This window comes from Myotis brandtii, unplaced genomic scaffold (assembly GCF_000412655.1).
Source record: "Myotis brandtii unplaced genomic scaffold, ASM41265v1 scaffold923, whole genome shotgun sequence".
NCBI classification, from domain to species: Eukaryota; Metazoa; Chordata; class Mammalia; order Chiroptera; family Vespertilionidae; genus Myotis; species Myotis brandtii.
The window spans coordinates 485980-508683 of NW_005371804.1; the positions used below are offsets into that span (position 1 = coordinate 485980).

The 22704-nt window shown below is 50.4% G+C and overlaps 1 protein-coding gene across 2 annotated transcripts in view; it reads right to left on the reverse strand.

The window, feature by feature from the left end:
- Window positions 1–22704, reverse strand: part of DSCAM (Down syndrome cell adhesion molecule) — a 474915-nt gene that overhangs the window by 116499 nt on the left and 335712 nt on the right. For both annotated transcript variants that reach the window (XM_014532929.1, XM_014532930.1), the window contains 4 exons: window positions 8656–8852; window positions 7510–7606; window positions 6865–6993; window positions 4516–4683 (listed from right to left, as the gene is read on the reverse strand). In XM_014532929.1, the coding sequence (XP_014388415.1) occupies window positions 4516–4683; window positions 6865–6993; window positions 7510–7606; window positions 8656–8852 (591 nt within the window). The remainder of the gene's footprint in view (window positions 1–4515; window positions 4684–6864; window positions 6994–7509; window positions 7607–8655; window positions 8853–22704) is intronic.

Sequence of the window (22704 nt, forward strand, 5' to 3'; positions counted from 1 at the left end):
CCCCCTGGCTGTGCCCCGAGGTCAAGTGCAGTAGAGCACTGATCCTGCATTTGTGTACTTTCCCGTGAAAACACTCAGTGTTGTGGCATCGGAACAGGGCTATTTCCAGCAAGAGGCAGGAATGCCATGGGCATGGGGTGATTCTCTCTGCACTGGGCTTTGCAATGGATGCTACGGCAGGAACCTGGGACCCGAATGCCCGCATGGCAAGGCCGACATTAGGGATCTGCACGCCTTTTCTGTGTGGGGAAGACAGTGAGTATTTAGGCTTTGCAAGCCTCATGTGGTCTCATATTGTTCCTCGTCCTCTTCTTTTTAAAATGTAAAAGCTGCCCTTGCTGGTTTGGCTCAGTGGATAGAGCATCGGCCTTCGGACTGAAGGGTCCTGGGTTCGATTCTGATTAAGGGCACATGCCTGGGTTGCGGGCTCGATCCCCAGTGCAGGAGGCAGCTGGTCAGTGATTCTCTCTCATTATTGATGTTTCTATCTCTCTCTCCCTCTCTCTTCCTCTCTGAAATCAATACAAATAAAAATATAAAGTGTAAAAGCGATTCTTAGCTCGAGAATTGTAAGTGGACTTTGGTGCCTGGGCTCTAGTCTGTGACCCCTTAAATGAAAGAAGGGGGGCTGATGGTTAATTGGGGTGCAGGGCCGGCCTAAAGGGGGACCACTCTATCCTCAGCTGCAACTGATTCTCACCAAACAGGCACTCAAGAGAAGTTCAACATGTAAATTTTGTCCTGAAGTCTCCAGATTTTAAAAACTGGCACCTAGTTGTAAAGACCTGCACAGCAACAGGCAGAAGCCACCCAAACACCCCTGCAGGCTGCCGCTGTGCGAGCTGCGGGGACAGGGCCCCTGGGACACGCTCTCCGGTCAGGACAGGTGGGTGTCTCGACCGCAGGCCCGGATGCTTCTGGTGGCCCCGGTGGGAGCTCCAGTGAGCGGGCCTTCTTCTTTCTCCCACCTTCCTCATCTCCCCTTCAGCCTTACCCTTCACCTTTCTCTACTTTCCTTTCTTTATGAGGTCCTTCAACATTTCAGTGTGGGTTTAATCCACCATATATTTTTGTCAACAGTCACACACACACACACACACAGACACACACACACAGACACACACACACACACACACACACACACACACACACTGCTCATCACTACTCCTCTCCTAAGACCACTCTGGAAGGCATGTTTGTGACGATTCCTCCCACATGTACTGAGCAGTCTCCCTGGTGAATAGCTCATGGCGCCGTGAGAAATGACCACATAGCTCAGAGGCCATTGCCAGGAAGGTTCCCACTCAATGCTGGGGGGTGGAGGTGGGTGGCAACCGTGCCATCCAAGGGGCCTGGAGAAGGTTCTGAACTGGCGGCCTCCTTGACCTGGCATTTCAAGAAGAGTACAGACAGGAAGACACTGACTCCGAGGGCCTTCCAGACGGGGACAGAGCACGCATGCCGCGGGGGAAGGGAAGGGCAGGCTGCCACTGACGACCATGGAGTCCAGCATAGCTGCGAGTAGTAATATAGTAGGCGGGGGACACAGACCTACCACCTCCCAGACTCATTTCTTCAGCCAGGAAGGCAGTGAGAGGTGTCAGGGGCTCCAGACTTGGGCACTATATTACCATAAAAATGAGTAGGTTTCCAGAAGCTTCCACCCAACAATTTTCACTGCCTGCACAATGGCTACTTTTTTTTTTTTTTTAGGGAAAGGGAGCAGTTTGGATGAAGAATGGTCATCTCCACACATTTGGACTTCCCTGTCAGGAAGTGACAGTAGCAACTAGTAGCCTCTGTGGCAATTGTAATGAGGGTGTGTATGGTCAGGGAGTGGGGTGGTTGTAGTGAGGGTGTGTATGGTCAGGGAGTGGGGTGGTTGTAGTGAGGGTGTGTATGGTCAGGGAGTGGGGTGGTTGTAGTGAGGGTGTGTATGGTCAGGGAGTGGGGTGGTTGTAGTGAGGGTGTGTATGGTCAGGGAGTGGGGTGGTTGTAGTGAGGGTGTGTATGGTCAGGGAGTGGGGTGGTTGTAGTGAGGGTGTGTATGGTCAGGGAGTGGGGTGGTTGTAGTGAGGGTGTGTATGGTCAGGGAGTGGGGTGGTTGTAGTGAGGGTGTGTATGGTCAGGGTAGCGGGGTAGTTGTAGTGAGGGTGTGTATGGACAGGGAGTGAGGTGGTTGTAGTGAGGGTGTGTATGGTCAGGGAGTGGGGTGGTTGTAGTGAGGGTGTGCTTTGTCAGGGTAGCGGGGTAGTTGCACTCTGTTCCACGTGAGTCATTCAAGGTAAAATGACTTTTCGTTTCAGTCATGCAAACCTAGGCACCAAGACAAAGACAGAATCTGCTTTGGAGCTTTGCTCAAGCTGCTCCTCTCCTTGCATCCTCCCTCCGCTCACCTCCCGGTGAAGGAGCGTGGCTGGCAGCCAGCACCTGGTAAACCACAAGGCGCTCCAGGAGCCCAGCAGGTGGCTCTGAGCCCGCCTGCTGCTGAGATCCAGGGAGCTGCCTGCAGACCGCTGACCAGGCGGCTGATCACCTGGCCTCCTGGCTGGGAGAGAAACGCTGCCATGGCAACTGCCAGCTGCAGCCCAGGTCACCAGGGAAACGAAATAAAAAGCAACACCACCAGCTTTCTTAATGGCTAATGGCGATCCAGAAAGCAGCCCCCAAAGCACCGCCAGCAACAGCTAGCTACCTGGAGAAGGCCCTCGAGACGGGGCAGTTAGAAAAGGGTGAAGAGGAAGGGGGAGGTGGGGCACTGCACTGTGTTATATTTTGGGGGCAGCTTATTGTCCCTAAATATCCAGCATAATGAGATTCCAGGAAGTTAGTGGGTTGCTTACATAAATATTTAAATAAGATTCCATTTGTGCAGGAACATGCAGGTACTCCTTTCCCACTTATTTCTGAGAAATGGAAAGTACTTTTAAAGCTTGGCGTTTAGTCCATTTATCCAATGTCCGTGTTAAGGAGGAGAAAAGCATAATGATGTCCACTTTGCAGGTAAGAAATCCGTGGAGTCCCAAGTATCAGAAATGGCACATCCTCAGACACCAAAGCACAAAGCACCCCACCCCCCCGACCATTATGTGCCAGGGTTGAGAAAAGAGTGCTCATCACTGTTCAGGAAGAACTGTATATTTTAACCTATTTCCTTGAGGATCCATTGACTACACGTATCAAGAGTTAAATTTCGCATTTGTTCTGACCCAGAAATCCTACTTCTTGCTATTTAAACTAAGAAAATAATCTTGAAAATAGCAGAAGATATACCACAAGATGTTCATCACAGTGTTCATAATAATGAAAACCAGAACACGACTGACATGCCTAACAATATAGAATTGGTAAAATAAATGGCAAAGGTACCATTACAAATTGTAGAAAGATACTTAAGAGATATGTAAAGAGCGATGTCTAGTTGTAAAGCCATTAATGAGGGCAACAGAGAAGTAGGTGGTGGGAAGGAAGTCAAGGACAACCCTGCAAGATAAACCTCCTGTTGGACTCTTGATCATGTGGGAATGATCGCTGTAACCTTGGTGACAGAGAACCAGGGATCTGAGACTAAGCTTCCAACTTCCCCGCAGCAGTAGGTCGTGGCTGAGTAGCTCTGATTGTTGGCAAAAAAGGGAAAGCTAGCTTTGGGGGCTAGACTCTTTCTCCCTAAGAGATAAGCCAGGCTTTGCTTCTTTACCGTTCCTTCCCCAAGAAAACTCAAGGGCTGCTTGCTTCCACCTCTCCTTCTAGGAGTTAAGTTGTCAACCAGCATTCATGGCCACTGCCTAACTGCTCAGTCCTGTACAAATCGCTCAATTTCACCCCCTGGTGGCCACGAGTGGACCACGAGTTGAAGGGTGTGTGTACACCTGCGTGTGCCTGCATGCCTGTGTGGGTGATGAAACAGTTACAGAATTTATTTAGCAGGTGGTGTCACCTGTTCATAGATAGCTCTAGGTGGTAGGATCATGGCACCTGCTTTGCCTTCTTCAAAATGCTATGTCTATCTTCGAAGTTTTGAAAACTGAATATGAAATACTTTCTAATAGGAAAAAACCCCCAAAAAAGTTTATTATAGAAACACTGACATTTCTAGTCAATGAAATAACCTGTACTACCATCTCCCCAGCTGCCCACACAGAGCATATTCTTGCCATTTCCTAAGTAAGCCTTCCTCCCTCACCTGGACAGCACAGGGACTTGGGCAAGATATACACTCATGGATCTTCTGTCCACCTGGATCCCACGTATCCAAACAAAGGAAGTGTAACAATGGCAAGGTTCTCTAACTCGCACTCGTGGCTAGTGTCATCTGTCTTTAAGTCTTGGGTATGAGAACCTTGAACTAAGCCCTATTTGAAGGGCAGTGCCTCCCAAGCAGGAGGCAGAACACTGTCTGTGCTTTGGTGGGGCGTGGAGCTGTGGAGTGCTCTCATCAAAGGTCTGATCCTGCATTAACCACCTGAGCCCCAGAGCCAGCTCCAGGCTCCTGGGCCTCGAGCCAGCCACACGCACCTGCCTCGTCTGCGGTGATGGACAGCTCGTTGCTGGGCTCACTCTTGCCAATCCGGTTCTTGGCGTACATGCGGATGCTGTAGGTGGAGGAAGGGTGGATATCAATGATGGTGGCCGAGTTCAGCTGAGGGGAAACATCTTTGGTTCTCTGAGCAGAATCCCAGGAGTCTTTTGGGTTTTGTTTTTCAAAAAAGAAGAGATAGAGACGTGAGTTTTTTTCCCTCTGCCTTTGAAAGTTCACAAATAGGAATTAAAAACAAAATAAGTAAAACAAGAAAGAAAGAAAAGTCACAACTCAAAGTGAAATTCTCAATGCATTGCTCCCAGTGTTCTGGCGGGAGGGCCATCAGAGGGGGGACGACAACACACGCATTGTCTACATTGAGGGGGACAGGGGTGTGGGCACCTGAGCTCAGGGACTCCCAGGCAACACACCAGGTCTGTGGGTGGAGATCATGTGAGAGCTCATGTAGTGGAATAGGCCACGTCTGTGCTCTCATTGGACAAGGTAACAAAAGGAATTAGGATTCGAACTCCCCTCCATCACAAAGAAAAGGTATTTGAAAACCAGCACAATCTTCAGCCATGAAGATCCCTTCTCCTCCCAATGAGAAGTGGTAAAAACAAAATACAGATAAAAATTCATCCCAGTCTCCAGTATAAACGCTGCTTCCCAAATACATTTCTTCATTCTAACTTGAAATCCTTTAGTCTCAGCTCCTTTATTGCAGAAATTATTTTTGAACCACAGCTAATTTTAAAGTCAGCACATGTCTAGTTCGAAGGGTTATCATTGAATAGGTGACAATATGTACCTGCTGATGTTAGGGCTTCAACCAATCAGGAGAATGTCAGTAAATGGTTCTTATTTGAGAAAGAGTTTGGGCAGGTGCTGATTGGGGGTGAGGGATCAAGAGATGATGTTGGTTGTAGAGAACAGAACCCCTGGAGATGGAGGACAGAGAGGATGCTCACACTCCTACACCTCAGGGTCCTCTTGTGTGGTGCTCATCACACTTGTAGGAATTGCACCGGGAGTCTGTGTTCCCTGCTGGATGTTAAGCCCCATGCGGCCAGAGACCATGCTTGCCATGTGTATTGACTTATCCTCAATGCCCACACAGAGCCTGAGAAATGATATGGGCATGTTTAACAGATGAATAAATAAATAGCAAATACCCAGACCTCTGAGCCTGGGAATGGTCCCACTCTCTTTTCCTCTATGGAGGTTCGGAGGGCTGCTCTGCCCAGAGGTAACCATGGTGCAAAAGACTTTCTGGACTTGTAGGACCAATATGTGGCCTCCAGCCCACCTTTGCTCTAACTTATCAGGGAATAGAACATAATAGAAGTGAACGACTAATATTCCAGGTAAAAGAAAATAGTGTCATTTCGGTCAAGAGGATCGAAGGTGGAAGAGCATGATGTAAAAAGAGAAGATGCTGCAAAAAATAAATGGAAGGTGACTTAAGAGAAGACTTACGAGGGGGAGAGACATTAATATAAATGAAATGGCACATAAAGATGAGCCCTTGTCCCAAGGAGAGAAAGCCGGACCTTGTGGAGAAGACATCCAGGACAAGAGAGAGGAAGCCCAGACAGCGCAGACGCAGAGGAACTTGCTAACCACCCAGGAGGCTCAGACTCTGTTCCTCAGGGCCCCATCTCCCAGCCCCACTGGCCCTGTCGCACTCCCTGGTGCCGGTGTGACTCCTCTCAAGAGGCCCCCGTGGGCGTCACCTCACCCCCAGGACTCCAGCTGCCTCTCTGGGATGAACAAGCCGAGCGGGCCCGTGTTTCCTACGTGCGTTTCCCATCAATCCGGATACTTATTCCAAGTCCCAATGCCATTTCTAAAAGCACCATTCTTGGGCTCACGAGGCCAGGGCAGGGCAATCCACAGTGCCCGCCAAGGGAAAAACAGGGCTGCGTGGGTGGCTTCTGAATCCTGTTAACCCTGCACGTGCTGATGGCGCTCTAATTCCTCATCTCTTTTGTGAGAGGGTAAGAGTCCACGTGGAAAGAGCAGGGCAGCCGCCAAAATCATGATGGTGGCCAGGAGTCAGCAGCTGCCCGCATGCTGGTCGCTGGCAAGAGTGCCCAAGTGGTTTCACAATGCAAGATGGGGCTCAGAGCGAAAGGAGGCGGAGCTGCACTCAGGAGGGGCACTCGACAGGAAAACTCCACCCAGGAAGCGTGGGGGGGACCTCACCCAGAAGAGACAAACTGGGGCAGGGAGCCCCCTGAGTCTCCTGAGTCCAGGTTTGCTCTCACGGTGACAGCAATGGACAAGGACAACACAAGGGCGTCCCGAAGTGGACATGAAGCCGGAGGAAACCAAGGACTTACCTGATTTATTTTTGCATTCGATATCGTAGCCCGTGATGGGGCTGTTGCCATCGAACCCCATGGTCCACCTGAGGGTGATTGTGCGCGCCTTCACGTCTTTGATCTCGATTTCCGGAGGGTCCGGCGGCTCTGTCAATCAACAGGACACAGGCCCCGGGTGAGCGTCAGCACCCCACGCTGGAGGATGCTTTTCCCCGGGGACCATCTTCTTTCCCTCCCTCATTGTGGGGAGGAGAAGTGTCACTTTTCCCGGGCTGCCCATCTTCAGAGCATGGACAGAGCCGGGCCAAACCTGGAGGGTTTAAATGCCGCTCTTCTAGTTTGGAATCTACAACTCAAACGCTATTTTGAGTTAAATGTCAAATGTTAAACCTGTCTTTTCTTTCGGATCGTCCGGGGTGAGGAGCCCTAAAATTGAGCAGAGAAGGCACTGGCTGCTGGGTCACATGACCCAGGTCCTTTAAGGGCTCAGTTCCATGTTGGGCTGCACCCTGACATATTCGGGGCCCTGCACATGCTGCTTCCACAGAGCCGAACCTCCCAGGGAGTGAGGGCCTTCACAGCAAGTGGAGCCCACGCAGGTGCCTGCGCCTGGGCATGCGCCACTGTCCTGAAACAGCCTGTCCCCCCGCTGTCTCTGCCTACCTTGCACTGTGAGCTGAATTATTCCGCGGTCCTCCCCGTAGGAATTGATCGCGTGGCAGGAGAAGAAGCCAGAATCTTCTCTCACTGTCGGCAAAATCTATGTGCAAAGCAGAAAGAAACCCACCTTATCCAGTAACACAGAGTGAGGGTTTGGGCTGCAAGAATCTCTCCACTCCCACCCTCCTCCCACCCCCAGCACATGTATGCAAACACACACACACACACACACACACACACACACACACACACGCACACTTCCAGCAGCAAATCATTTCAGCACAACTCAATGGTAAAGATGGATGGCTTCCATGTACATTAGTGACGTCAGTTGCCGGCTCCTTAAACTGGATGCCTACTTTATGTAGAATGTCATGGGCAAGTTGATAGATATTCCACATATACTCCCCTCCCCCCCTCCCCATCCCCATAGTCTGCCTTTAAAGCACCCACAGGAGCCCTGCCTAAGGAGCCGGGTCTGTGAAAGCTGCATTAGAGCCTCGGGCTGCAAGACACTCATCGGAGGTTCGCTCCAGGAGGACTGCAGGGCGGGAACAGCAAGTGAATTGACACCCGAGTTTCAGACACCCCTTGTGTGTGTGCTAGCATCACCTCTCCCTTGCACTCAAAGCATCACTCAATTAGCTACCAACTATGCCAAACAATAGGAGACTATAACACTTTTTTTCTAGCGTTTGTGATTGTATTTGAAGGACAGGGTTTTGTTATGTTGGGTTTTACCAAAGAAGCAAAATATTTCTCCTTACACTATTTTATCCCAACGCCCATCCAATTTCTCTCTTTATGGGACATTAAAACCTGCGACAGCATGGGCTGCCATTCCTCCAGGATGAACTGCCTTTAAGGAACTCTAGTTCTCAGGTTGTTTTTTTTCCCATTATTACAGTTGGGTTCCCTGCCGTGTTTGTAAAAATTTTACTCTTACTGACACTGAGGAGAAAGCACAGTTTCTGCAGGCTCCTCGCTAATCTCTCTGTCTGAAGGGGAGAGCGATGGTGCTTCATGAGTAAGCTCCAGAAGGCTGCTTGCTGCTTGTTTATCCCCCACACGCACCCACCCACGTGGCAAGACAGGCCCATTCAGCCAATGCACTTAGGTTCTGACCCGCGGGGCTTGTCATGCCTTTACCTGCAGAGTAGAAATCACCTCCTCTCCCGCCTCCTTGGTGGACACGAGGTAGCGGGCCATTTCGGGGTTGATGATGCGGTCCTCCTTCTCCCAGCGGACGATGATGGGCTTCTCGCCGTGGGCCGTGCAGCTCATTTCCTTCTTTTGCCCCTGGGTGGCCAGGGTGGTGTTGGGATAGGATGTGATCATGGCAGGAACTGAAAACCCAAAGGGAAACGACTTATTCGGCCCCGAGGGGGTCTAGATGTTCCCCGTAACGCTCAGCTAAGTCATTCTCCAAGAGACGTTTCTCCAAAATAAAACCTATTCACGAAACCGCTGAGCAAGAATCAGGATGAAAATAGAGGGAAGGTGGCAGAAAAATGAAACGTGACCCAATGAGCCCTAAGCAACGTTGCCATGTGGCTTCACGCACAGGGGATGTCTCTCTCTTTCAATCCCATGAGGGCAGATGTGGGTCACAGGCATGGCCCATGTCCCCTAGGACACTTAGGAAAAAGATTGTGCTTGACAATTAGACTGGGAAGGGGGCTTCCATTAAGAATTATGCTCCTTGTTCTGTAATCACAAGTGTTTCTATCATTTTCAGCCACGGACATGAAACTTTACTTATGAGCGTAGGCGGAGCCCTGATCATTGCTGAGCAATCCCTGAAATTCCTCCCAGACATTCCCCTCTCTCACAGTTGTAGTCACTGAGAGACCTCAGACCACCTCTTCTCGCATGACCTATGGCAGGAAATCGCACCCCCGATTCACTGAGAAAACAGGAACCTAGACTTGTGAAATGTCTCAGGTTCCCTCTCCCCCACCTCAAAATTTGTCTGTAGACTTCCATTCTTGGCAGTATAGTGTGTGACATAAGATCGCACTCCCAGTCCACAAACCACCTAGAAATGCTGGGTAACACTCTACATTTATAAGAAAGTGGGAGAAAACCCAGAAGCCAGGATCCAAAGTGGATGTTGGAAGGCCAGAGATAGTGTGACGCCAGAACTTGAGGGCAGGGAACTCAATGTGAGACCTCCAACCCGGACTCCTCAAACAGCTCCATCTTCAGAGCAAGAATATAAGCCACAAAAATCCACACTGACAAAGGGAGAAGCAAACACCACGGCTCCGGGAGGAGCAGGAAGCAGAATGGACCACCGGTCCCGTCTCTCTCCTCCATCGTGGATATTCCTGCTTCAACTTCACACCCTTCACCATCAGAGTTCTGGGGGCTACTGGACCCCTTGGAGCAGGGGGTGTGGAACTTGCACATCTTGTGTGTGTGGATGGAGAGCTGAAAGGGAAGCTCACACTTTGACCAAGGAGGAACTGGGCAGGCGCATTGGACTTCTGTGCCCTGGGCAGTGGGCACACCTGCTCTGTGCGTGAAGCCTCACTATGAGCCCAGCCTGCCATGACACTGTGGCACCTGCTCATGGTGCTGGGGACCACTTCCCTGAACGTAGTTATGGGAGAGGCCAGGCCCATCTGTGAGCTTCTCCTGACATGTCTCCATATCACTTTTCCTTCAATCAGAGAGCGAGAATTTTCTTTATAGTGGTGTTGTCTCAATCTAACCATAAACCTCAACTGTATATTTATGAGACAAATGAAGTATCATAAATTCTGTCTAAGAGCCTCCAAAGTAGCCCTAAAATATGTACAAAATGTCTATCCTTTGCTTGATTCTGAACCCAGGGATATAATTTATTGGGCCATCGTAACTCCAACAGTAGGCATGGACCACTGACTTTGAGCAGAAACTTCCAGTTGCCCCCCCAAGCCCATTTTTCCTTTTTCCCCAAGTTTTTAACATGCAATATTATACATAAAATATGCCTGAATCAAACAATGTGCTCATGAGCCTTTCTAATAACTAGGTGTTGCCATATGACCGAGTTCAAGGCAATGACATATCTAGGACTTTGGGGAGGCATGCTCAGCTGGTTGGACGCCCTTTGGGCTTCCTCTATTTCCTCCTGTGCTCGCCTGAATTCAGGAACTAGGAGCTGGAGCCCCGGCAGCCCTCTTGCACCACGAGGCGACTTTGACGATGGGAACCTGGGTCCCTGATGACACCCCAAAGCTGTCCTCTCAAACCTGGCTGCCTCATTGCAGACAAAGTTTACATGAGAAAGAAATATGCCACTTTATTTATCCATTATTATCTTGAATTTTTCTGCAACAGGAGACTACAATTGTTTTGAGCTGACCTTAATCACAGGTCTACACTCTTTGGGGGAATATGGCACATGCTCTGTATTGAAAAAACGATTTCTATTTGATGGCTTTGCAGGAAGGATGCAAAGGACACCCAGCTGCATACTCATGGTTTTGGGTACACTCCGCCTGTAGAACATGGTGGGCACCTCAGCTTGAATCTGTAGATGTGCCGCTGGCTTACTGTGTGACCTTAGACCTTCACTTAATCACTTACTGCCCCAGTTATGTCCTTTGTCGAATGGAGATGATAATTGTTGAGAGGATCCAAGGAGCCAGCCCACAGCACAGCGTCCGTGCTACATGAGCCCACAGGGATGGCATGCCATGGACCCGATCGCAGGGCCCCCTTCAGGTGAGGCGTGAGTGTGGGCTTTGAGTTAAGGCTCCTTTACTAAAGACATCTTCAGTTTGGGCTCCAATTCACTAACCAAGATTTTTTTCTCATAACATCTGAGGGCCAAGTCACTACAATTAAAGATCCCAAAGCCGCCACAAGTGGCCTAAATTGCAAAACTGTGACTGAATCTGTTGTAAGCCCACGTTTACTTCCTCTCCTCCTTTCCAAAGCTGGGAAGCATGAAGCAGAAACTGTGACACTCACATACACCTTAGCTTTGAAACGTGACCGCCTGGTCCCTGCATGGTCCCTCCAGCAAGCAGCCAGCTTTCCGCAGCCCCGCTGCAGAGCACGGCGAGGGAACTCCGCTGCAAAGCCGTGTTCTGGAAATGGATCCGTTCTAACGCCTCACAGTGTCATGGGAGTCTAAAGGCTACAGAGAGGGTTCCCACGGTGCAGTGTTTTCAAACAGAAAAAGCAGTTTGCCAAAGGGCAGGGCATGAAAAATACAGATTTCCTGTGAGGACATGGCAAGTGTGGTCACTTCCCAAGTGCAGCATATGTATTTCATCTCTCTTCTCTACATTCCCGTGAGAGTGAACCATTGTGACATAAGGGCTCGTGTCCTGCCTTACGAGCGGCCATGCAGGGGAGCACATGCCCCATGAAGGCGGGGGTTCATCTGGGATGGGATTCCTATGACTTCACAACAGCCAGCGAGAAGGGCGTACTGTTGCTCTCCAGAATAACACAGAATTGTTTTGAAGACTTTTCTGCCCTTTTCTTGATAATGAAATTTTTGCTTGGTGGGCGTGGCTCAGTGGTTGAGCATCAACCTATGAACCAGGAGGGCATGGCTGGGGCTGAATTCCCAGTCAGGGCATGTGCCCAGGTTGCAGGCTCGATCCCCAGTGTGGGGCGTGCAGGAGGCAGCCGATCAATGATTCTCTCTCTTCATTGATGTTTCTGTCCCTGTATTTCCTTCTTCCTTCCTCTCTCTGAAAAATCACTAAAAACATTTAAAAAGAAAAGAAAGAAAAGGAGACATACCTTACCTATATCATGGGCCTCTGGTTTAGGCTTTGCCCATCTTACTCTGCAAAAAATGCTTCTCTTTTTACATCTATTTCTCCTTTGGAAGAGGGTCCCGCCACATGGGCATATTAGTTCTGGCTAATAAGTTCTGTATTTGGTCAAAAATATTCTGGCAAGCCCATGTTTTCCTATCTAACCCAAGTATTTCCAGCCTTTAAAAGAATGGTCAAAGGATTTTTGAAAGAAATGGGTCATTATCATGACTCTTCACGATGCGGATGTCAGACCACGGCCTTGTCACTTGCCACAGTCATGGACGCCGAGAGCAGGCTGTCTGCACGGATTTTGAAGTGTAACAAATGGATGAGGCATTCTACCGGGACTGCTACCAAGGAGAGGCTGTGCCCACCCTGTCCACTCTGCCAACAGGAGCAGGGGAATCCAGACCAAGAGAGCTTTGTTCAAAGACTGCCTGCCGTGTGCTTCTCCTGCAAAACTGGCCCATGGAGGATGCTGTTACATACCAATTTATAAATTTCCTTCATAATCAGGGGACCTTCGTGTTCAGCAAGTCTGCATCTCATGGTATAAGGAGCCTCATGTGACCTACTTCCTTGCAGCAGAAAGATGCAGCGAGGCAGTGCTCTGCTGTGACCAGCCAGGAGGACATTACCTATTTAGCATGAGATGGGGAATGGTGGGAGCAGTGACACCACTGAAATTGGCCAGCGCTAGAAACCAGGGCTTCTTCCCTCCCCGCATCCCACAGCTAGTTGTTTATCATCGACCAGAACCCTGCATAGGAGGTCAGGGCACAACATCAATGATTTGAAAGAGTGTCCCCAGCGTACCAGAGGCACGGATAACTTGGTGACTTTACCAAGACAACAACTAACCTTCTTCCTAACAGTAAACCTACACATATGAACAGTGCATCCCTGCATCTTTGCACAGATAATTCAGCAATAATTGATGCATGCATTGATTTTTCAACACAAGGCTATAGAGAGAATGAAAATCTAATCAATCACTGATATTAAAGATTAGTTCCAAAACATACTCTCCTGTTTTCATGGCCCCATCAATAAAACAAAACTGATTCAAACAGATTTTTATTTTTCTCTCCGTCTCCAGCTCTGCTGAAAATATCACTGAGAAAGAAACAAAGGGAATACCAAGCACCCTGGCTAGACAACCTGCCTGTCCCGACCATCTGTTCAATCCCTTCATTTTACAGAGAAGAAAAAAGGAAACCAGAGAAGAGCAATGAGCATCAAAGGCCCAGATACAAGAGTCAACCAGGATCTGACTTTAATGATTCATCATCAATACTGACCCCAATAATGACCCCAATGCCCAACTCCCAGGACTTCCCCTGTTTGAGCAGGAAGGTCCTGCATCCCGAGAAGCCCCTCAATCCCTCCAAATGGTCAGAACAGAAGCGGGAGAGGGGGATGTGGGACCCAGAACAAGGCAACTAGGCTGTCCCAGCACCCAAGCTGGACAACAGAGGCAGGGACACTTGAGTGTCCAGCTGGGAGGGTCAGGGAGAGAGATGTTCTGACACATGAACATTTTAAACTGCTTCTTCAGCTACTTGTTCTTATATCCCCCCCAACATTTGACTATGAAATATCTCAGACACGCAGAACGTTGAGCAGTCTGGCTTCCATACTGCACATTTCACACACAGACCCGAATGGAAATTATCTTCACTTATCTCATCTGCCCATCAAAATTCACTGAACACATCATGTTCATTATTCTATTTAACACAGATGTAGGGGAACACACACACCAGTGAATGTCTTGAAGATCAAACACTGAGATGGGGGCCCTCTTCCCAGATCCTGTTCCTCGGGGTGGAGGCCTGTTGTCATGCTGCAGGCTGGACTCTGGCCGGGGATCTGGGGTCTTGGCTAGAGCAGTGCTCCTCTCACACATGTCACAGCAGAAGAAGAGGCGAGAAAAGACACTGGGAGCCAGCAGCTGGGCTCCAACCTCATGCCACCCAGGGACATACTGCTAAGAATGGGCAAGACCACAGGCTGCCTTGGGACTCGGTTTTCTCATCTGACACGTAGGAGGGCTGAGGCAGGCTCAGGAATGGATTAATTTAAAGCTCTCCAAGGGATGCAATCTCAAAGGGATTGAAACAACGCAACTGGGTGAGTCCCAAGCCTTCCCATCTGTAATTCTCCTCTCCTTCCCCTTTTCTTCCTAATCCCCACTTTCTTCACCCCCTCCTTTCTTCCTTCCTTCCTTCCCTATTTTTACCTCTCTTCCTCTGTCTCTCTCACACCAATTCCATAACAACAACAGCTAACTTTGATGGATGCTGACTGTACGCCAGGAACCTTTCCACACATTATGCATGTATTTAATCCAAATGACAACCCCATGGGATAGAAATTCTGGCCGCAGAAATGACCCAAGACATAGTTATAAGTAGCATTTTTTTACCTCTCTTCCTTTGTCTCTCTCACACACAATTCCATAACAACAACAGCTAACTTTGATGGGTGCTGACTGTACGCCAGGAACCTTTCCACACATTATGCATGTATTTAATCCAAATGACAACCCCATGGGATAGAAATTCTGGCCGCAGAAATGACCCAAGACATAGTTATAAGTAGCATTTTAAGTAGCATCAGATTCCAAATGATGCTACAAATATGGGTGAGATGCATAGAAATAGCATTCCTAGCAGATCCATTGCATCTAAGTGAATATTAACAGATGTCTATGCTCACGATCCAAGAGAACCAGGCACCAAACAACTGTTTTGAAAGGGGAACGATTAAGATTAAAATGTAAAGGAATTCTAGGATTCCTTTCACACTTGACATCTTATCTCCCTCCTCCCTGTTTTATAACTAAAGAAACAGAGAACTGGGGGGTTTAAAACTGGCTAAAGGAGAACCTCTTCCCTCTATGCCCCTCTCCAATCCTTGGTCCAAAGTTCTACTTCATCGAGTTAGATTTTTAAAACATCAATCTCACCACAAGAGGAATGCAGTAAAGCTAGTTCCTTCAAGCCCTATGATGACGACTTCTTCCTTTTGTCCTCCAGGGTCAGGGGCACTAGCGGTCTCCAGTGGTCAGCAAACTGCGGCTCAGCAAACCGGGGCTCACGAGCCACACGTGGCTCTTTGGCCCCTTGAGCGTGGCTCTTCCACAAAATGGGGGCACTAGCGGTCTAGGCTAAGCCACTCGTGGTAAATAATACACATGCGCTCCTGTATCCTTAAAACTTTCAGATCTCTTTTACATATGTGATCTCAGAGCAGCATGTGTGTTTGCACAGAGAAGGGAACTTTTAGTCATAACTAGAATAGGACTGGGGAGCTGAGTGATTCGCCTAAAGCCTTGCAACTTGTACATGGAAAATCTAGAGGACACCCAGGTCTTCTGAATCCCAGTGCAAAGCGCCCTGTCTGCCCCTAGAGAAAGCCCCAGGCTGGTCCACGGGGCATAGGGCTTCTGGCCACAGAGGCGTGGGGCGGCCAGGGCCTCCATGGAAGCCCCTCTCTCAGGGGCTGAGCCCATTCGGGGGGAGACCCCCAACGATGCCCTTGACATTCCGTTCCCTCAGCTGTGAGACAAGACCCAGTCGGTCTCCTGCAAGCCCACTGCGTATGTGAGAGACAGGACTTGTAGGACCCAGAGCAGCGTGACAACGGGGAGCCCTTTGCTCAAACGGCAGGGAAAGGGTGCCTTTAAAGTTCTAAATCCAAAGCCTGCTTCTTTCTTCTGAGGCCTCTATTTCCACTTGTCACATGATTTATATTTTCTAATATGTCCTGCTCCCTCGGGCTTGGGGCTGGGTCAGGGCTGACCTTCTGGCACCCAGGACCTGTCCTGAGACTTGGCGTGTACATATGTGGGTCCTACCAGCGGCCGGGACTCCCACCAGATGACCACCACTCCCTGGGGTTTGGAGGATGACCCCAGGGCTCCCCGAGGCACCCCAAAAACTCCGTGGTGCTGCCTCAGGGCAGTGAAGGCTGCCACCGCGAAGCCCAACCTGATCTTCCAACACCCCCCCAGGTCCCCGCGGGTGAAAATCCACAGTTATTGCTGGGTGGATGCAGAGAAGGGGAGGCCTGGGCCCCGGGCACAGGAGAGCGGGCAGCTGAGCACCCAGTCTGGGGGGCAGGAGGTCGTGAAGGTGAGATGACATGAGGGCGAAGGCTCCAAGTCCCCAGTTCATGCCCCACTGTCCCACTGGGCCTCACTTATAAAACATACATTAAAGACAAAATTACTAAAAATTTCAAGATGGCAGCCTAAGACCATTAAAGTCCAAGTGCGGGCTCCTGGGAACTCAGGGACCCACGTACTTGCACTGGCCACATACCCTGGACCCATACGCCGGACCCTGGCCACATACCCCGGACCCTGGCCACATACCCCGGACCTGGGAACATACCCTGGACCCTGGCCACAAAACATACCAAAATTACTAAAAATTTCAAGATGGCAGCCTAAGACCATTAAAGTCCAAGTGCGGGCTCCTGGGAGCTCAGGGACCCACGTACCTGCACTGGCCACAAACCCCGGACCCTGGCCACAGACCCCGGACCCTGGCCACATACCCCAAACCCTGGCCACATACCCTGGACCCTGGCCACATACCCCGGATCCTGGCCACATACCCCAGACCCTGGCCACATACCCCGAACCCTGGCCACATACCCTGGACTCTGGCCACATAACTTGGACCCTGGCCCTGGAGCTGGTGAGCCCCAGCCTCCTCGGCAGCCGCCCCTGTCACTGGTGGAAAGAGCGGCCTGGTGACCTGGGGGTAAAGAAGCTGGAGGGGAAGGGTGCTCAGGGACGTGGCATCACTAACCACATCCATGAAGATGGATGGGGTCCGGGCCTCCTCTTTCCCTAGCGCCATGACAAAGGAGGCTGTGGGTGCAAAGGCGGACCCTAAGAGAGAAGTCCCCAGCCCCCTCTCTAACACAGAGCCGCCTGCCAACATGATCTACCATTAGAGCTGCGGTTCCTGTCCTTACATCGCCGGGGGCCGCAAGGAACCCACACGGCCTTTCCCAACCACGGCACACATTCTCCTCGGCAACCTGGCATAAAAGTCACCATTTTCACCACTTTTTAAAATACATGTATTTTTTATTGATTTCAGAGAGGGAGGAAGGAAGGAAGAAGGAGAGAGAGACAGAAACATCAATGATGAGGGAGAATCATGCCCTATACTGGGGATTGAGCCCACAACCCACACATGTGCCCTGACCAGGAATGGAACCCTGACCTCCTGGTTCATAGGTCAGTGCTCAACCACTGAGCCACGCCGGCTGAGCCGTTTTAAGCACTTTTAAGTGTGAATACAGTTCAGGGGCCTTCGGTGCGTCCACAACGTGTGCCACCTTCACCATCGTCCATTCCAGAGCTTTCTCAGCTTCCCCAGCTCAGACTCTGCCCCCATTGAACACTCACTCCCTGCTGCCTGCTGCCTCAGCCCTGAATCACACGACATTTGTCCTTTGGAGACGGGTTCAGTGCACATGGCACAATGTGGTCACGGTCCATCCGTGTTATAGCATGTGCCGGAACTGCATTCCGTCTGATGCCTGAATACATTCCATTGTGTGTAGAGGCCAGATTCTGCTTATCCCTCATCCACCCATGGGTTCTGGGGCTGCCTCCACCTTACTCAGGGACCCACGTACTTGCACTGGCCACATACCCTGGACCCATACGCCGGACCCTGGCCACATACCCCGGACCCTGGCCACATACCCCGGACCTGGGAACATACCCTGGACCCTGGCCACATACCCCGGACCTGGCCACATACCCTGGACCCTGGCCACATACCCTGGACCCTGGTCACATACCCTGGACCCTGGTCACATACCCTGGACCCTGGTCACATACCCTGGACCCTGGTCACATACCCTGGACCCTGGTCACATACCCTGGACCCTGGTCACATACCCTGGACCCTGGTCACATACCCTGGACCCTGGTCACATACCCTGGACCCTGGTCACATACCCTGGACCCTGGTCACATACCCTGGACCCTGGTCACATACCCTGGACCCTGGTCACATACCCTGGACCCTGGTCACATACCCTGGACCCTGGTCACATACCCTGGACCCTGGTCACATACCCTGGACCCTGGTCACATACCCTGGACCCTGGTCACATACCCTGGACCCTGGTCACATACCCTGGACCCTGGTCACATACCCTGGACCCTGGTCACATACCCTGGACCCTGGTCACATACCCTGGACCCTGGTCACATACCCTGGACCCTGGTCACATACCCTGGACCCTGGTCACATACCCTGGACCCTGGTCACATACCCTGGACCCTGGTCACATACCCTGGACCCTGGTCACATACCCTGGACCCTGGTCACATACCCTGGACCCTGGTCACATACCCTGGACCCTGGTCACATACCCTGGACCCTGGTCACATACCCTGGACCCTGGTCACATACCCTGGACCCTGGTCACATACCCTGGACCCTGGTCACATACCCTGGACCCTGGTCACATACCCTGGACCCTGGTCACATACCCTGGACCCTGGTCACATACCCTGGACCCTGGTCACATACCCTGGACCCTGGTCACATACCCTGGACCCTGGTCACATACCCTGGACCCTGGTTCATAGGTCAATGCTCAACCACTGAGCCACGCCGGCTGAGCCGTTTTAAGCACTTTTAAGTGTGAATACAGTTCAGGGGCCTTCGGTGCGTCCACAACGTGTGCCACCTTCACCATCATCCATTCCAGAGCTTTCTCAGCTTCCCCAGCTCAGACTCTGCCCCCATTGAACACTCACTCCCTGCTGCCTGCTGCCTCAGCCCTGAATCACACGACATTTGTCCTTTGGAGACGGGTTCAGTGCACATGAGCACTTTTAAGTGTGAATACAGTTCAGGGGCCTTCGGTGCGTCCACAACGTGTGCCACCTTCACCATCATCCATTCCAGAGCTTTCTCAGCTTCCCCAGCTCAGACTCTGCCCCCATTGAACACTCACTCCCTGCTGCCTGCTGCCTCAGCCCTGAATCACACGACATTTGTCCTTTGGAGACGGGTTCAGTGCACATGGCACAATGTGGTCACGGTCCATCCGTGTTATAGCATGTGCCGGAACTGCATTCTGTCTTATGCCTGAATATATTCCATTGTGTGTAGAGGCCAGATTCTGCTTATACCTCATCCACCCATGGGTTCTGGGGCTGCCTCCACCTTGTGGCGACCGTGACTAAGGCTCCTGTGGCCACTGGTGTGCAGAGCATGATCCCGACAATGTCTGCAGCCCTTCGCGAGCGCAATGGGTCGCAGGTTAGTGCCTGCTTCTGCTCAGGCCTTCGCAGGCTTTTCTGTTTTGAGGTCTGGGCCTCTCAGCTGCGTCTCCACTCCCTCCTCCGTGAGAACAAAGAGACCTGCAGTCCCCCTCCCCCCGCTGTGGTGAGGATTAATGAGGCTGTGTTGGGGGGGCCCACCGTGTGTGGGGAGAAAGACCCCGTGTGTTACAGCGTGTGCCGGAACTGCATTCTGTCTTATGCCTGAATATATTCCATTGTGTGTAGAGGCCAGATTCTGCTTATACCTCATCCACCCATGGGTTCTGGGGCTGCCTCCACCTTGTGGCGACCGTGACTAAGGCTTCTGTGGTCACTGGTGTGCAGAGCATTATCCTGACAATGTCTCAGCGCTTCTCGAGCGCAATGGGTCGCAGGTCGGAGCCTGCTTCTGCTCAGGCCTTCGCAGGCTTTTCTGTTTGGAGGTCTGGGCCTCTCAGCTGCGTCTCCACTCCCTCCTCCGTGAGAACAAAGAGACCTGCAGTCCCCCTCCCCCCGCTGTGGTGAGGATTAATGAGGCTGTGTTGGGGGGGCCCACCGTGTGTGGGGAGAAAGACCCCGTAGAACAGTGGTTCTCAACCTTCTGGCCCTTTAATACAGTTCCTCATGTTGTGACCCAACCATAAAATTATTTTCGTTGCTACTTCGTAACTGTAATGTTGCTACTGTTATGAATCGTAATGTAAATATCTGATATGCAGGATGGTCTTAGGCGACCCCTGTGAAAGAATCGTCATGTAAATATCTGATATGCAGGATGGTCTTAGGCGACCCCTGTGAAAGGGTCGTTCGACCGCCAAAGGGGTCGCGACCCACAGGTTGAGAACTGCTGCCGTAGAAGCACGGAGTGCTGGTCCCACCACTGCAGAACCAGAAGTTCCTCCTGTCCACACACTTACTGTTCATGAAAGTTTCAGCGAGTGGGGTTGCCTCCTGGGCGGCTCTAATCCCCATGAAGGAAATGAGCTCTCCAGCCAGGAATTAATCAGCTCTTAGCACACACAGAAACACCTCCTCGCTGGGTTACCATGCTTACATAATGACGCGCCTTTGATTATAGCCATTAATCAAATATGTGTTTCCAGGCTACCGTGGGCTGCATTGCTGTTAAACTTCAACAAGATTGACAGCATCTCCACTGCCTGGCAGCCTGGCCAGGGCCTGGTGACATGATTAATTGCATCAATGCAAACTCGGAGAACACTTAGGTTTTATATCATATTCACTCTGAACTCGTTTCGAGTCACATTATTGGAAGAAAGTGGATTTATTTTGCATGACAAGTATGAATGGTAACCTCCCAATATTAAAAACAGTACTTTCCTTCCAGTTCACATAGATGTCGGCAGGTCATTTCTTCCCTTTTTCCCCTTCTTGTCTGGTCATGTACATAGATGCTATGTTTGCCTAATAATAAAACTTTTAAATAATTAGGTAGAAAAATAGTAAGTAGACTTTGATTTCTTGTCATCACTGAAAGTAAAAATTTAAATATTTATGAATATAAACTATATTATGAAAAAATGGATGAGGTCTAGAATATTAATTAGAAAAAATATTAATCAGTGGTGTGTAGCCATGGTGATCCCCAGAGATCCTTGAATCCTGGTATGCAAACCATCCTTTTAGCTGCCTTCTACATTTTACCAGAGTTGTTGTTCTTTGTGACCAACAGAATATGGCAGAAGTGGTGGGAATCACCCTGATATTAGATTATAAAGGACTATGGCTCCATCTTGAGCACTGAAGTTCTGTCTCTGTCTCTGACCACTGGCTCCAGGGAAGCCTACCACCACATCACCAGGACACCCAGATGGCCAATGGAGAGCGCCATGAGGGATGCAAGTGTCTGGCCAACAGGCTGCAAAGATCCAAAGATAGCCAACTGAGCTTTCTGCCTTTTAAAGCAGTGGTCGCCAACCGGTGGTCCGCGGATCACTGGTGGTCCGAAAGGTTGGTGACCGCTGCTCTAAAGTATTCTGATACACACATGGTCTCACTCATATGTGGAATCTAATTCACAAAATAAACTGATGAACGGAGTGGATCCAGAGACATGGAAGCATGGAACAGAGTGTAGAATCTCAGAGGGAAGGCAGAGAAGGGTGGATGGGTAGGAGGTAATCAACCAAAGACCTTGTATGCATATATCCATAACCCATGGACACACACAATAGGGTGATGAAGGCCTGGGGCAGGGGTGGGGGCGAGGGCAGGCTGGAGGGGGTTAATGGGGGGAAAAGAGGGGCATTTGTAATACTTCCAACAATAAAGATTTTAAAAAAATAAAGTATTCTGATACAGTTCTTGGAAGGCAAGAAGTTCCTGTGGAAACAGAACCAGCAGTGCCCAGTGGCTTGGACAACATAGTTAGGTCCAAAGCCATGTTCTAACTTTTGAGCAGGTCTTTACATACAGCTGTTTAGCACGGAGAAGCAAAGGGAGTGATGAGCCACATCCCATGAATGCTCCTGGTGGTGACCCGTCTCACATTCTGTGGATAGCAGCTCCCTGGCATTCAGGGCAGGGTCTCCTGGCACCTCCCTCTGTAGGGCATTCCAAGGCTTCTTCCACCTGAAGATGCTTGTACAAGATGGGCCAGTGCCCAGCACATTGACCCTGCAAGCCACACCATCTTTTTAATTTCTGACATTTTGCCTTTTCTTTGAAGCCACTGTGAGCACTTGGTCTTCATCCTGGGTCAATATCTGCGCCTGGCCACTGAGGACAGGGTTCCACTGGCTTGCATCCCACTGCGTATGTAGTTCTGCTAAATGGTCATCTGGATTTGGTGATAAAATTTGGTTTCTTTCATTTGGTCATCATTTTCTCTGCGTGTCTTTATCATTTGATTATGCCAGCCTCACGTCTTTTTAAAGACGCCTGGTGTAATAATGATGATGCTAATTATAGCTAACATGTATTGACTCCGATGCTGAGAGTTTTAGGAGCTTTTAATCTTTACAGCGACCCTAGGAGGTAGGTGCTATTATTACCCTGGTCTTAGGAGGGCGGTTATTGAGTGAGGCACAGACACACTGCACGTCTCGTTGAAGGTCACACAGGTAGGAAGTGGCGGAGCCAGAGAATGCCGGCAGC